The sequence below is a fragment of the Notolabrus celidotus genome, chromosome 13 (assembly GCF_009762535.1).
Source record: "Notolabrus celidotus isolate fNotCel1 chromosome 13, fNotCel1.pri, whole genome shotgun sequence".
NCBI classification, from domain to species: domain Eukaryota; kingdom Metazoa; phylum Chordata; class Actinopteri; order Labriformes; family Labridae; genus Notolabrus; species Notolabrus celidotus.
The window spans coordinates 19,850,117-19,867,024 of NC_048284.1; the positions used below are offsets into that span (position 1 = coordinate 19,850,117).

A 16,908-nucleotide genomic window follows, 5' to 3' on the forward strand; every position below is an offset into this window, starting at 1 on the left:
GGGCTCTTAGAATGTATTTAATCATCATTTCCCTCCTGACAGAGCATCACAAAATATTGAAACTACTGGCAGTGTATTCAAGAGTGTTTCCTCCATTGGAATGCCACTCTGGAGGGCCTTGTGTCATGTTGTCTCCACTAAAAGATCACCCCAGAGCAAATTTTCTCCACTAAATGAGCACCCTGGAAGCCACCATTCCATATTTTCTAAATGAATGACACCTAGATGGCACCATGTAATGTTTTTTCCACCACTGCCTTTAAAGTTAAACGAAGAAGTACAAGTAGAGAGTGTCCTGATAGGGAATACAAAATTGGCTTAGAAGGAACATTAACAAAAAAAGGGAAAGCTGATAACAGCAAGTAAAGTCGCGAAGAAGCAGTGGCCTCAGTGAGAAGTAGGTCACGAAAGAAAAACACTGATGTGAGGTAAGAAAGCTGCGTGTCAGACCCAGATAGACTCAACTGGCTGGATGCTGTATGTGAGGCGGTGACGTGGTCTACTGGGGCTTGAGTTAGCAGTTTTTATTCCATGCTCCTCATAATCCATCCACCTCTGCTCTTAATGCTTTGTTTATACTTTCCAACCCACTCCTTTTTCCCCACCGCTCCCCAATGTCCACCTCATCACTGCTCCTTGCACTCCTCACTTTGTTCTCCTCTTTGGGTCTTCATCCAAGACCTCAATTATACAGCAAAGACCATTTTTCCCTCTTCATCTTTAATTTACTGTTGTCTTCCCTCCCATCGCCCACCACAGTGCTGTTTGATGGGAGTAAGGGAGAAAAACACCTCACCCTAAATCACTGTTCACCAACGTTGTATTCTAACAGACGTCCAGACAGAGCGAGAGAGCACACGAGTCGAGCTCCACCCTAAACCTTTCATGACAGAGCATGAATTGCCAAATGACTGACCACGGTGCAAAATTACTGCCACATCACCTGCAGCTGCAGCTTTTCAGACCTTCACCAAACCAAGCTGGGGTGGAGTTTCTTCAAGGTCTCACCACTAAGATCCTCTCTGTCTCTTGGGGCTGAATTTATCTCCATGAAACTCTTTCAATCAGATCGAAGATAAAATGTCACTTTTGTCTCATGAGCAGATTGAGGAGGGCGTGACCGAAAATGTGTGTTTGTTGTGCTTTTATTTTTTGTTCCATTTCAACATACTGCATGGCTGATTCTTGAGAATCAGTTTTCCCCACTGGTGATGAAAGCTAACACATTGCAGATGCAAGAGCACAGTGGAAGTATCTTCTCTAACCTTGTGCACATTTAGAGGATGATGTCAATAACTGATAACTGATACATGGTTTTATAAATGTGCAACATAAGTTTAATTCTTTCCTACATCATGGCCATAAGTCATTCTGCAGAGTCAAAACAAAGCTGAGACAAAGCATTTGCCTCTGCTGCACATGCAATAAGTCTTCTGAGTCATGTGTCCTGCACTGACAAAGAACAGATAAAGGGTGAGCGGTTGCTGTGGCTACATAATTGTGCTGACACAGGATCCTGACAACACAGACTAATATTTGTAAAACAATAAAAACCTTCATTATCGAGGTCCAGAGGTCAAATCAGTCTCGCTTCTTGATTTTTTGATACTGCTTTCGCCAGACTCTCAAACAGAACCAGAACTGCCTCCCCCTGAGGCGTTCTCTAATCATGATTCACACGTGAAGATAAAAAAGAGAGGGGTTGCTTTAAATGATTGATAGCTAAGTTGTGCTACTTTGTCATAGTTGCATGTATTTCATTAGTGCATATTACTCATTAAGCTTCAAACACCAGATACATCATACACCTCATAAAGGATGAAATGACCTAACTTGGCTCTTGGTTGACACTGTTTACCAAAAACAGCTGTACAAATACATGTGCTAACATTTCAGACCAGCCTGAAGTGTGGGAAACTGAGAGTTAGTGGGAAAGAAAAGGAATAGTTTGAATGAAGTTTTGTACAAGCAGTAAGAACAGAGCGCCACCTGGTGATGTTTTTACAGAAACACTGTGTCTTCACTCAGTTTAGTTCACCTGGGTTGTGTGTTGGAAATCCAGCAGATGGCACTGTAGCACCTTCATGGAGAGTGACCTTTGTTGGGACTGCTCAGGGGTTTTCCAGTTCCTCCATGAAACTGAAAGAACCACTTCATAGAAGTTTGGTGAGAGTTAAGCTTTGAGAAAATTGAAGTTGTTCTTTGCGATCTTAGGAGTGAAACAAATAGTGTAATACAGTAATAATACATTAATAATAATACATATATATATATATTTTATAGGGTAGTATCTATAATTCATAAGCGAATTAGAGTTCATCTTTTTGCATCACAACTCTTGTTGCCATTTAAAAAAGGAAAATAGTTCAATGATGATGATTTGGTATTTACTGTGGTCTGTAAAAACACAGGATTTGTATTCCACAACATCTCTTCAGCAGTCCTTTACTTTAATACTGTTTCAGGTTTTCATATGCATGGCCGTATCAATCTTTATTAACAAACTACTTACTGAAGCTCACTATTAAGAGCCAGCTTGTTCATGTGTCTGTTAACATCTTAACAAAATAAATGTGGTCTTAACATCTAAAACCACATACAGGAAGCTGAGTCACTGATCGAGAAATTCACTTCTTGTTTATTTTTTTCACAGCACTTTGCTGTTCTTAGTCCTGATAGCTCAGGGAAGCAATGCAGCCTGTTTAGAAATATTTACAATTATCTATTCAATTCCATCTACATATTTTTACATTGACAATGTGTTTGTACTTGAGCGTCACGTATCTGTAAACATGTGTTCTGGTTAACTGTGATAACATCTTATGTGGTTGTGACTGATGAATCGAATCTTACACTTTACTTAGAAACTCAAAAAGAGGAAACTGTCTCAGAAGTGTGTGTTGTTCCTTTGCTCACTTATTATGTTTTGATGGGAAATATGTTGGGCAAAGTCACCATTTCCTCTCACTGTCACTGCTCCATCTTCTCCTCAACACACTGTCATTAATATTCTCACATACAGAGCTCCTTGGAGCGCTGCAGTGTGGCTTACAGCGTAGGGCACGTCAGAGAATCTCATTAGTGGCAGTCGAAGAGTTTAGTGGGGGCTTACACTACTAAGTGCAGGGTCAACAAAGGTCTCTTGCTGAGGTCAGGGCTAAAACTGATTGAGGTTTGTCTTCGCCTAGATATAGTATCATTGGCTTGAACTAGCTACTAGCTAATTGCTTGCAGATGAATAATTTGCTGTAGTCAAGTATATATATATATATATATATATATATATATATATATATATATATATATATATATATATATATATATATATATATATATTTACCAACCCTGAGGGTTATTGTGACACAGAATGATCAAGTATCAATACAAACTGCAGACAAGTTTCGGATGATTCTTCAAGTATTCTGGATTGCACAAGGCAGATAAAAATCTGCAGGGTTGCCAACCAGGAAAAATGTGTTGAAGTATGAGAGCTCTTTGTCAATAAAATACTGTTACAAAACCAGTAGGCCTACAAGAGAAAGTAGAACAAAGAAGGAAATGTTTTCTGTTTTCATGAAATGAGTTTGCCCTCTTTGTCTTGGCAGACAGCTGCCAAACAATGAGTCTTTTTCTGTTTGATGTTTCTGCCTGTCAAAAAGAAATGTTGTTGTTCCAATGTTGCCAATACTGTAGTTCCTCATTGGCAGATAAGTGTTGAGTATTAATATCAACAAGAATGTACTCTTGACCTGCTTCATTTGTAAAGTGATGATTTGGTGCTTTATACAAACCACTTTATTGATTGAAGTGAATCAAAATTAATATGGGAGGACAATGTTATAAGTTCATAAGACGCAGAAATCTGTTGTCTTGATTGTGGTCCTTCTGTAAACCACATTAATCATCAGCTGAATTCCTTCTCTACATGACAGATCTAGTTGACATACATTAAAACCACTATCTCGCCCTCTAAACAAACACACTGTCAAGTCCTGGAGCAGAACTCCTCCATCATCAGTTTTTGCTCTGCCACTACCATACACATCTGTTATTCTGTATTTGAAGTCATCTCTGTGTGTTACAAGTGATGCATAGATACTAAAAAGTCTGATTAGAGGACAGATAATGGCGGGTGATGTGATGGTGCTCATGGGAAATAGCAATAGTTAGATTGTGGCAAACATACCTGCAGCGGCGTTATCACTAACCAACAGCTATCTGCTGGGATGACTTCTTCACCTCCCATGGCATACAAGGACTCATTTCATCCTGCTCATCATCTGAGTATTTATTTATAATCTATTTATGATTTTTTTTATATACGATTGGAGCCCAGTTCTTGTGTGCACCTAAATTTCATTGTATGTTTTTTGTACAATGACAACAAAAAATCTTATCTTAAATGCAGTCTTCAACCTGACAATACACTACTGATTTCGTCCAAGGGGGTCACCAAAATCAACATACAAACTCCTTACACTAACTTTAAGTGCAGCTAATACTTCCTACTAAGATGTGGTTTCAATTCTTACCTCTTAAGGGGTTAGTCGGACTCTAACCCTAAAGACAGTCTTGGCCACAACAGCTGTTCACTCAGACAACTCACGTTTAAATTGTTTATTGTAGCAGCAATACATATTCAAGTTTGGCGCCCAGCTCCGGCCTCATCACTCCCTGCAGATAAGTTTACATGCAGACATTGAGGAGTGATGAGCAAAACTAAACACCCCCTCGGAGCCTGCAGGTGGATGATGGGGTGGCGGTGGGGATGAAAGAAAATTCAGCAATAGGCATGCAGCAGCAGAGGCGTTGACAGGCACAGGGAGAGATGGGAGATTTTCCCAGTTTAAATAGACCGCCAATTTGAGAGGCAGAGGGCAGGATTGGATGATGGTTATGAGAGTGGGACATTTGATGTGTATAGCATTGCAGCTCGAGTTGTCTGCCTGAACTAGCTTGCAGGCGTCGCTCCATTAATGCCAACTGCTGGTTGGCCAGGAAGCTATGGAAGACACTCCCAAAGGCTCTTTCATCATCAGATGCTTCAGAGATTGCTTCATGTCTAAACAAGGCCTGCAACACAGCTAAAAAATATTACGATAAAGTTAAAAGGCAACAGAAGGCCAGATCCAGACTGAAAGAATCTGCAGTGAACTTCACTGTTGTCAAGCACGGGAGTGAACGTTGACAAGGATGTTTTTTGAGACAAATCTTCAATCCAGTCCAGTTGATGGGTGTGGAGTTGCAGAAATGCCTCTCCAGGTCTAACTGCAATGCAATGAGAGAAGTTCAAGCACTCTGTTCCAACTGGAACTTTTTGGAAGAGTTTTTAAAACTCTCTGTGGCACAACCATTTTAGAGCAGAACTGCCAGAAGTTTGGTTTCACAGTCTCTTTGGAAAGAGGCATCAAAGAAGACAAAAGAGAGTTTTTCTGCCCTGAAATGAATCAGAAATCTCTGCAAGCAACCTACACTAATGAGCAGAAGACATCCTGGTAGTGCTCGATGTAAAGTCAAATAGCTGAAATCATGGATAAGAAAAGGTTAATTTTATTATTTTGTAGCTACCACAAGTCTGCAGTAAACAGCTGCTCAGAGGAAGAACAAAGCATGCAAGTCAGAGAGTGCAGTTAACCTCAAACAGGCGTGATTTCAGTTAGAACATTGAGAGCAGAAAAAAATGCTGAAATGTCACGTTGACACTTTGACAGCAAGAGCTGAATTCTAAGGAAAAAGTCGGAATTCTGAGATTGAAGTCAAAATTATTTTTCTCAGAATTCTGACTTTAATTTCAGAATAAAATTTAAAAAATTGCATCTCAATTTTTTTTTTCCAGTGGCTGCAATCCTCTTCTGTAGACAGAACAGCTGAATAGAGACAGGAAATGAGGGGAGTTAAGAGTGAGGGATGACATGCGGTAAGGGGTCCCAGCCTGAGTCAAACCAGTGAACACTTAAGCCTCTGTACATTGGGTGCACACTTAAACCGCTACACCAAATCAGCGTAGTATTCAATTAAAGGTGAAAAGAGTCAGTCCAAGAACCAAATCTTGTGGAACCCTGTTTAAGCATTTGTGCGCTATTCTAAAAGAAAGTTATGCTAAAATCTAAAATATGATTAAAAAAATACGTAGGGATGACATTTATTGTGCAAAAGGTCAAAGGTTAACTTCACTGTGACATTACAATTTCTTAAACAAAATAAATAGCAGCGAGATCTATATTTAAAGAATACCAAGGCTACAACTTAGTTCTCTATCAGAATCAGCTTTAGTAGCTGAACAAGTTAACACATACAAAAAATATTACTCATTTTACTCTCTTTATGAATTTTACTATAACAACTGTAGCTAATGTTGCACTGGAGGCTGATTGAAGATGTGCAGGGGCTTTTGGAGATATTTGGAAATGCTGGTTTAGCAATAAAAACACATGCCCCAGGTACACAGGTGACAGTCCTAAGCAGGTGGCCCAGGATTGAAACTTTCCCTTTTCCGCATGGCATCCCACATTCTCTCTTCCCATTCCCATACTATATCCACTGTCCCATCCTCTCAATGACAGCATCAAAAAGCTAAAAATAAAATTTAAATACAGGAAAACAAATGATCTTCTGGCTCTAAAATACATTTACTGTCTCCCGTTACCAATTTGACCAAAAACTTGTGTAACTTGTAGAGGACCTCTTATCTTACCCACGACAGCAAGGACAGTAGAGACAAATGTGTTCGTTAAACCAAGTTAAGAATGCATGTTGTGTCAACACTGAATCTAAGATGGATCTATTCCAAGAAATAGAAATCCAGACAACAGAATAAAAATAGTAGTAGGTGTTAAGGCACTGAGCTGGGAAAGCAAGGGAGGAAGATGACGAAAGCATGTTCTGCTAACGGGCTCACTGTAATCTCTTAATGGACTTCCACGTGTAGGAATGCTGAAAAATGGGATGGGAAAGAGGTAGGGTGGTAAAGGGTAGAGGGAGGGAAAGTTAATTCAGAGGAAAAAAACAGACTACAAAGAGTGAAAGTAGGGGAAAAGATACTTTAGATAGGCATTGATAGCCAAACATCAACAGATTGACCTCGTCTTTTGACTTGAATGTAGGTCTTGGTTGCACACTATCTCTATGTATAAGGAATCAAGTATGCACATTCAGTTTATATAACACACACATGCACATCTTTCCATATATGGCGATCGGTTTGGCAGCCTGACAAGGGGTCCGCCTGAAATCCCCTTTGCCAATCCTCTGATGTCGTCAGACATTGGAAACCAAGCCGGAGTCATCCACTTGACAAGTCAGAGGTCAGGTAAGTAGCTGCTTCACGGTAAGCATAGCCAGCACTAAGCCTGACATTGAGCCCGATGCTGAATGGGAGAAGTGCTTAGTGTGACTGGTCTGCTGCTGTGTGTCAAACTACAGGCCTGCAGGTGCCTTGAACTTGGAACTATGGATGCAGAGTTTCCATTAAAGTTGAGTTTCATATATCATTTTATAATTATTAATTTCCCTACCCCTTTAAAATCTGCAAAGACGTCAGACCAAGAAGTGAAAATATCTTCTGCACACCCCAATGAATAAACAAAATTCTGGTTACAGTACACTTGAGCTCATTCTCTCATTATAAAGTGAAATAATTTATGCAAATAAACAAAGTTAATGTCTTTAACTTTAAACCTCAAAGGATGAAGCAATAAAATACATTTTGAGAAACAAAAATCACAGGGTTTTGAAACTAAATATCGAGCTCAGTTATTCTACAAAAGAGCTTATAAACCATCATCATCGCTTATATAATGTAACCCTTCAGTGACATGAGCCATGTAGAATTGTGTCCATGCGCGTTTCTTTGTGAATGTGAGTGTCACTGCAGATACAGGGTAATCTGCAGTAAGCTGGTTTATGGGCTCGTCTGCAGTGACGCAGGTGTACCTGCCAAGCTCCGTACTGATAGATTCTCCATGACAACTAACCTCCAGAGTCTACACGGCCTATAACCTATATACAGACAGACAGCTTACACTTAAACATCAGAGAGAGGGAGAAGAAGAAACATATGCATCATACTAACTCTAAGTGGAAATGGAATATACAGCACATAAATAACAATGTTTCTGCAACTTTCCTTTAGTTTTTAAAGTTTCTGTGAATATAAGGCACACAAATGATGATAGGTGAGAACACCACCTCAAGAGGGCGTTGGATGAAAGCACATTCCCAGGCTCAGGTACCAGTTATCAAGCTTTTGGGTGACAATGCTGGTGTGTAATATTTAAATTTGGAAGCTTATTTCTTTGTGCTGTTTTGTAGAATGAAATGTAATAGATCAACATTAGCATTCTTGATTTTACAAAAATGGAAACATAATCAAGTGAAGACAGTCTTCTCGCCACAGCATTCCTTGTAAATCTCTGGTGAATTTTGCACCTGAAAAATTGTAATTTAGTTCTTCATGACTTCTTTTCAAACTTGAGTGTATCTGCTAGGTAAAACAAGCTGCACATATATCTGAGTCTATTGATAATGCAGGCCTGTCTGAGGGCGTTAAGGAGGAGAAGAGGTGCTGAGAAAAAGACATGAAGGAAGAAAGACAGGAAAAGGGGTCTGTCTCCCTCTTTTGGCTCGTAACGCCCACTCTCCAGACACGCCTCTGTCTCCTGGCTTGCAGTCATTCACAGTAGCTGTGCGATGCAGCGGCAGCTATTAGTGGCTGTGGACTGTCAATCAATGAGACCCGCCCCGACGCTTCTCAGACGGGAAGCACGGCTGTTCACAACTTCTCCAGCAGCTGTGGAGTGGGACCTCTGTGGCATCACGAAGAATCAACTCAGCAACAAACGGCCAAAATGTAGTGGAAAAGACAGCCATACACTTCTTACTGAAAGGAAGTGTAAAGTAGAACACTTGGCGGTTTAACAACGTTACCAAGAGTTGTTTTTTACGCAGCAGGGACGCACAAAATTCGTGCGTAAAGGTGAGACAAAGAATACAGGAACTTTTGTGTTGAAAGATACGTTTGCTTGGATGGGATGGATGCGTCAGTGCACCTTTGGGACGTAATAAAATGCTGACATTTGAGGAACAATCATTTCCAGATTCATAGTTTATGTCTGCTTTCCAGAGTTTGGCGACAGCACCGGAGCGGAGCGCAGTGCGCAGCGGGGCAACAGATGCTGGACGGTGACTAAGCCTTACGGCTGGAAAGCTCATGAATTGAATTTGTCTGGAGTGCAGTCTTTATGTAAGAAGTAGGACAAGCATAACACCGCCCAACTGGTTCTTTCCGTCATGCGTAGAGCCGCTCTGTCGTCCAGTACCGTGCTATGATGACCAGCTCTGAAAGTCCAATTCTACAGAAAGTTGCAGCTAGCTGATACCACAACTCCTGCAGGAGTTGGTGGAAAGTTTGTGCGTTTACATCCTTACTTCTACCTCTTTCTATCATGCATGAGAGCGTCGAGTGTGCTGCGGCTGACAGTTGCTCGGACGGAGAGAGCATCAGCCTCAGTGTACTCAACTGGGAGCAAGTGCAGCGGCTGGACACCATCCTCACCAGCTCCATCCCCATCCACGGCCGCTGGAGCTTCCCCACTCTGGAAGTGAAGCCGCGGGATATCGTCAAGGTGGTCCGGAGCCGCATGGAGGAGAAGCGGATACATGTCCGGGAGGTGCGCCTGAACGGCTCCGCGGCCAGCTATGTCCTCCACGAGGACAGCGGTCTGGGATGGAAAGATCTGGACTTGATATTCTGCGCCGATCTGAAGGGAGAGATGGAGTTCCAGATAGTGAAAGACATAGTCCTGGACTCTCTGCTAGACTTCCTGCCCGAGGGGGTGAATAAGGAAAAGATCACACCAGTGACTTTAAAGGTAATATATTTAGTTTCAACGTAGTGCATGTGCATATATATCTATCATATGGTTTACAAAGAGGAGTCAATATTTGGTTTCAATATGTTCTTTATGGATAGATGCTGCTAACTTTATGTTCCGTCGTTTTCTCTTATGCATAAATTACGCACACACACTTCTGAACTTATGCGCAACAAGTGCATCCGAATATTTCCTGTTTGCACAAACAAGACGAGAGCAGGCCAGAATACCTCCAAACAGCGCAGAGATATAAGCCTTCAAATAGTAAAAAGGTCGGTTTCCAATTCAAAGAGGATTCTGTTTAATCCAATTGGAGTCGGATCCACATTAATAAGTCGGCCCTCAGTTACCTAGATACCGAGGACTACCCGGGCTGCTAATGGCCCACTAACAGATGTGATCAGTCAAACATGGAGACTAACAGACCAATTCGAGATTTTTATCTGACACACATAACATTAACGTCCGGGGAGGGGGGCGTCCAAAAAAAGACTGGTAATAAATATGTTTGTCCTTATCCTGAAGATTTCAAGTTAGAATGGAAAGGCCATGCTTAAACTTTATCATGAGTGCACTATAACTTTTATTGTTGCTCCAAGCTTTTTAATGCTGTGGTGAGAGAGCTAGCTGTGTATCACAGCTGTGAAAGAAGGAAATGAGAGGAGGAGGAGTTAAAGTGGACAGAGAAGGCAGGAGGCCTCTGTGTGATGGAAAAATACAGTGTGACACATTTTCTTTTTCTGTGGCCTTCATTTAGAAGATATTAGAATTGTTCTTTTAAATATTGGATGGAATTTCTTTGTAATGTTTAAAAAGGCATGTCTTAAGCATGAATAGAGTTAAAACTGCTGTTAGACACCTATCAACTCTGGAGTAATTCTAGATTTCTTACCTTTCTGTTTTATTGGATTGAAACATGACAAACTCTGTATTCACACCTGATGTTTAACATGATTTTAGGAGGCCTACGTGCAGAAGATGGTGAAAGTATGCAACGACTCAGACCGCTGGAGCCTCATCTCGCTCTCCAACAACCGTGGTAAGAACGTGGAGCTCAAGTTTGTGGATTCTCTTCGACGGCAGTTTGAGTTTAGCGTGGACTCCTTCCAGATTCGCCTAGACTCGCTTCTTCTATTCTACGAGTGCTCAGAGCATCCCATGGCAGCCACCTTCCACCCCACAATCCTCGGTGAGAGCGTCTATGGCGACTTCCCCACGGCCCTCGATCACCTTCGCAAGCGCCTCATCTGCACAAGAAGCCCAGAGGAGATTCGAGGTGGGGGTTTACTGAAATACTGCCACCTGCTGGTGAGGGGTTTCCGCGCAGCTTCAGACAGCGAGATGAAAATGCTGCAGCGCTACATGTGCTCACGGTTTTTCATAGACTTTCCTGATGTGAGTGAGCAAAGGAGGAAGCTGGAGTCCTATCTGCAGAACCACTTTGTAGACCTGGAGGACAGGAAGTACGACTACCTGGCCACGTTGTACGACGTGGTGCAGGAGAGTACAGTGTGCCTGATGGGCCACGAGAGGCGTCAGACGCTGAACCTCATCTCGTCGCTGGCGCTGCGGGTCTTAGCCGAGCAGAACGCCATCCCCAACGCTGCCAACGTAACCTGCTTCTACCAGCCGGCACCTTACGTCACAGATGGCAACTTCAGCAATTATTACGTAGCACATGTTCAGCCCATCTACCCCTGCCCTCCCTCTCCTCCTCAACATTACCTTTCTCCACAACAACATCCCATGTATGGGACCTGGTTGCCCTGTAACTAAACTCTTTGCATGTTCATGCACCTTTGCATAACAAATGGAACCCATACTCTTGAAAGGGAAGAATAAAGAGCTTTAATCTCTCCCTTGAGATGAGTACTTGCGGAAATGAGACAAGGAAGCCTAGCAGGCAAAATAAGACAAAGAGCATAAATGAGAGAAAGGAATGAGGACAAGTAAGATGGATCAGGGCAGTGGGCCAGAGAGAGGGTTTCCCCCTGTTGTAGGGTGCACCAGCAGGACGAGTTGATCACACAGGAAGAGATGCCAAGAAGAGAGACGACCCATCAAGTTTTACAATTCTCTCATCCATTTGGTTGACCAACCCAAGCTTGGCCTTAGAGTGACCAGCAGCCTGGGTGGGATGATGTTTGTCTTCTCTGGTGTGAGTTAAGACTCACTGAAACTCAAATATCAGACGATGAACTTGGATACAATTCATGTTAAAAACCAAAACAGATTCAGCCCCAGAAAATAACACAGGACACTCATTATGTGCTGAAGATATTGATTCATGGTCAAACAATGGTGACTTTCTGACCTTTTCCATGTGCACTGTGCATGTACTATTTCACAAACAATGCAAAAGAGGAACTGGATACTGTTTACAAATCCAAAGATCTACTTTGATACTAATCTTCCTGAATCCTTTGGGGACAAAAAAACAACAAAACAATGCATGATTTATTTCTGTACAGGAATAATTTTCTTTAAGTGCCTAGATGAAGCCTAAAGGGAAAATATATTTTTTGGTTCTTTAGAGAGCTGTTGATTTTTCCAATTGACATTTTACAGGTGATAATGAATGTATTGTGGAACAGGTAGTTCACTTGCAGTAAGCCGAGGAAAGGTCTCTCACACCGAGGGAAATTTGGGATTTTCTTTTGACAATGTTTAGTTGAAGACTCTGCTCTTATCTGCAGTCCTGCTGGACTAACACACATCCTGATTACTAAAGAGGAAGTAACAACATAATCTCATCATCTGTAGAGAGAGAGAGGGTGGTGGAGGCCGAATTGAAAAATGGTTTGAAGAGTAGTGAAGATGATCATTTTGAGGAAAATGTTAAACAAAAATACGGAGATTTAAGATATACAACTCGTGCTCACCTACAGGTGCTCTGTGGAGATTTTTTTTAAACATCCAAAAATGTATTCCTACTTGTGTTTTCCACCAAAACCTCATGGTGTGTCCATGAGGTGAAACAAAATTATAAGGGCAGGTTATTTTTTTTAAAGTTGTTGTTTATTCACATTTTAAGCTGTGCTTTGTTTACACCAATCTTTGCTTTAAAAAATAATAGGAGATATGTTCTGAGTTTTGAAAAGCATTTAGTTAAATTTTTCAGTGTTACCACAAGCCACTTTCGGAACTGGTAGTGTGATTAAAATCTTCGCACATATGTTTGTGCATCCGGGTATGCATGCACAACACATATACTTGTTTAAAATAGCATTGCTCTATAAGCTACTTGTGATCAAAAACTCTACAGGGCACCTTTAAGTTCTGAGTACAAAGTAAAGTGGGTTTGCAGTGTGTTTGAAAAGGACTTTGATCCATGAAAAACCCTTTCTCTCTCATTACACCTGAGGTATTGAAACCCTTACACAATCAATACACTTTTATTTGATCAAATATGTAGAAGTCCTTTTAATACATGATACATAAGCAGTCAAACATAATTTTGAAATGATCTATGCACCTAAAAATGTTTCCTTCTGAGGTGCAAGAGAAAAGAGAGAATGTCTGTACCACACAGTGATACAACAAACGGTGTGTTTGTCAGAGGGGTGGAGGTTGGAGTGTGTATGCACAGATGTAGCAGCAGAGCAACTTTTGAATGTCGAGTGAAGTTATACGACTTGTAGGGTCAGACACCCAGCAGAGGAAAACATTATTTTAAATCTGACATAAAGCCCAAGATGATGTAGCACTGCAACTTTTGGCCAACATATATTTCATCCTCTCTTTTATGGACAAAGGTTGATTCAGGATGTGTGGGAAATTGGGCTGTGTGAGCAGATGAAAGCTGTCAAACTTTTATTTCCTCATAGCACGGAGACACACCAAAGAATAAGGAAAATAAAGGTGAAGTACGGATGATGAATAGTCACACAGCTATTTGAATGGCAATAAGAGAAGTTGACGGAGCTTTTGTATGATTGTGAAAAATAACAGGTGTACATTTTCAACTTTACAAGTGCAAGAGACTCAGCATATTCTCAAACACGGCAGATCTCCTATTTTTCTATCAATCTCTATTTTTGTACAGTCTGTGTTTGGCTGATGTAGCAGGCAGATTCAAAGCTGTGTCCAGTCTTTTTTGCGCATGGTGTGTGCGATTTTAAGTTTTTGTTTTGTTGTTTTGGCTGATGAGGAGCAGTGCAGGTGGACACAGTGGCTTTGTAAAGATGCAGACTTGACTTGTGTTCATTGTATGTATGCTCTGAGCTGTTGTATGGGTTTTTTGTTGCGCTAAAGAGATTGTTTCATTATTCTTCATGTGTTTTTAAATGCTGTCCTTTTTGGACATGAAAAAAATGATGACATGATAAATGTGTTCAAGTTGATCAACTTGAAAATTAAAAATGAAAAAAAAAAAAAATAGCCATCAAACCAGAGCTGTTCGGTTCAGTTTTTTATCACTCTCACCACACGCACAAGAGATACAGGTTTCCTAGTAGTGTCACCCTCTTGAACTTTGGGCTTGCGGAGAACCACAACCCAGGTGCTAAGATTTGGGGCCCAGACTCATCAGGTCATTGCCCTGAGGTAGCCGTACAATCCCAGAGGGCACAGCAGCAGCTGCCAGCAAGTGGCAGCTGAACGTAACGGATTTCCCCTTCAAGAGACGTCATGATTCGCGTCAAGAACCCTTTACTGTCGTCATCGATGGATTGCCAGGCTTCATTAGCTCTGAGCGTTTAACAACAGCAGGTAGATTTGATGAAAAGTACAGACCTTACTACCAACAGAGCCTGGATCTCCCGGGACACATGGGAACTGACTGAGAAGATTGGCTCCAGGTCTGCGTCTCTCTTAATGCCTGGAGGCCTCAGCCTCCAGATGTCACTTTCCCTGCTGACACTAGGAAAAATACTTTACTTATTCTCTCTTTCATGATGTCTTTTATATTTTTTTCTTCAGTCTGTCTCTTTGTAGTCCTGTTTTGTTTTTAATTTATTTTTTATCTTTAACATTTACTTTGCTTCTTTGAGTGAAGCTACCTTTGAAAGAGTTCAAAGTCTGGGACCTCTTTGATCTGGTTATTCTGTTTTCAAATTGTGTCATTGTAAGTAAACAAAATCTTAACATCTAAACCCCCTCTTTTACATTTTTTAGTCTTCAATTATTTTCATCTGTGCCTGCGTGGGACTCTTAATGAATTTAAGCAGCAAAAGATGAGCAATGGAAGGGAGAACAGGGCCGATGTTATCCCCTGTTAAGAGGGAAAGGAGTGGACGCTAAATATAGGCCCCCCCTCTCAGCCACTGTAAGGACATTAACCCATCTACAGAAAGCTGATTAGCCTCCCTCCATAAGCATGTGCTCAGTGCTCTGGTGTGGTTACTGCGAGAGACTTACCGGCTATTGTACTGTAACACATACCTCCCCCATCTCCCGTCGTCTTTCAGGTCACTCTCGCTGGAAAGGACAAAAAAAAATCAGGCTACTTCCTTACCAAGGGCTCAGAGGGAACTGAGAATAAGGGATTGAGGCCTGCAAGTGTGTTGCACAACAAGGAAAAAACTAACCTAGTAATACAGGCAAGTTAAGGATTTGAATAGTGTGCTGCTTCACAAGTCGGCTGAGCTGAGCAAATGTGCCATGTGGGATTTTTCTTGTATTTTTTAACTCCTGTGAGGAACTTTTACTTTATGTGAAGTTTGGACAAAGTGGTCTTAACTGAAATGTTTCCTGATTAGTGCTTCTTGACAGAGAAGTCTCACCCTGCTCACTGTTAACAGTAAAATGTAGAGCTCACCAAGGAGCTTTAAGGAACATCATAAGAAACAGAGAATGGGTTACATTTCTTAATATAACTTGAAAACACATGGTTATCTTTAATTACTGCTCTCAACAACTTCAACCAGAAAAAATGTTCACTCCTGGTTTCTGCCCTCAAAAGAAAATAATTCAGAAATAAATCACATGACTTCAAGGAAATTTAAAGGAATTCTTACAGGCGATTGTCTGATTTCTATTTCAGATTTTGTTGAAAAGATTGCTAACACTCTCTTTCCTGTGTCTTTTGTTTCCTGTGGTTTTCTAGGTTTGTAACTAAAGCCAGTTAGCTGAACTTAGCTTAGCAAAAGACTGAAAGTAGGGGTAAAACTCTTGAATGGCTCCATCCAAACTTTATATGACGCATCTCTAATGCTCACAGTTCTCAGTCGCTTTGGTACATTTCTTGAATCATCCTTGACATTTGCAAAACAGTTAGTGTGTTTCTCAAAACAATTCGTACAAATAGCAAAACACCATGGATTACCTGCAAAAGCCAGTATCTTGTTCAAAATCCTTAGTTCATCTCTCAAAAGTAAATATCTGTGTCAATGAACATGTCAGTGCCATCAGAATGACAAGTCCTTGTGTCATTGTGTACGGATAAGACAGTCAAACTGCTTAGTCATGTTGTCAATATAACAGTGTACTCTGGAGGGACGTTCCAATGTAAACTATGGCGAAAGCTTTGATGACAGTTATTGTTAATTGTAAGTTACACCTTAGTGTATGTGGAAGATTGATTGCAAGAGACTGGACAAGACTCACATTTACGCTTTTACTGTTTGTACTTTAATTTGTTGACAGACCATGCCATTGCAATAGAGAAAGAAAAAGACATAATGTGCATAGCACAAAGAAAAAACATAAAACAACAGTAGAAATGTGAACATAGGGGAAACTGTACATGCAGCGCTGGAGGAATTACAGTGCAGTGCAGTCTTCCTACACCTCCTGACGTTCCTGTCTGTTGGGCCTTCGTTAGAGAAAGTCAAGATTTACCTGGGAGCAATTTACCAATTCAGGACAGATTTAGAAAAATAGTCTAATGGAAATGTACAGAAATATGACTGACATATTCTGACAACATGTTCAACCATATTGCATGTGAAGACTTGTGCGATGAACTAATGCCTAAATGTTGTGGAGGGTGAGACTATTCAACAGAGACCCATTATAATACATTTTGATCAACATGACATAAGCACTTGATAATGGAGGAAACAGCAGAGAATTGTACAGAATCATTTGCATGGAT

General features: G+C 41.0%; 2 protein-coding genes across 3 annotated transcripts in view; one reads left to right on the top strand and one right to left on the bottom strand.

The window, feature by feature from the left end:
• The window catches only part of LOC117823907 (inactive serine protease 35-like), a 94,256-nt gene that overhangs the window by 22,065 nt on the left and 55,283 nt on the right, over positions 1-16,908 (bottom strand). The window lies entirely within an intron of this gene.
• On the top strand, positions 8,664-14,915 carry LOC117823908 (terminal nucleotidyltransferase 5A-like). Of its 2 annotated transcripts, XM_034699184.1 has the most exons (3): positions 8,664-8,974; positions 9,122-9,869; positions 10,833-14,915. In XM_034699184.1, exons 2-3 carry the CDS (start codon positions 9,444-9,446, stop codon positions 11,646-11,648), a joined length of 1,242 nt encoding a protein of 413 aa, XP_034555075.1. In that variant the 5' UTR covers positions 8,664-8,974; positions 9,122-9,443; the 3' UTR covers positions 11,649-14,915. The 2 variants fall into 2 exon arrangements, with proteins under 2 accessions (XP_034555075.1, XP_034555074.1); XM_034699183.1 differs by having other exon boundaries at positions 8,664-9,869.

Coding starts and splice junctions, on each gene's coding strand:
- LOC117823908 (XM_034699183.1), top strand. CDS start 9,444: ATGCATGAGAGCGTCGAGTGTGCTGCGGCTGACAGTTGCTCGGACGGA. Junction 9,870..10,832: donor TCACACCAGTGACTTTAAAG/GTAATATATTTA, acceptor ACATGATTTTAG/GAGGCCTACGTGCAGAAGAT.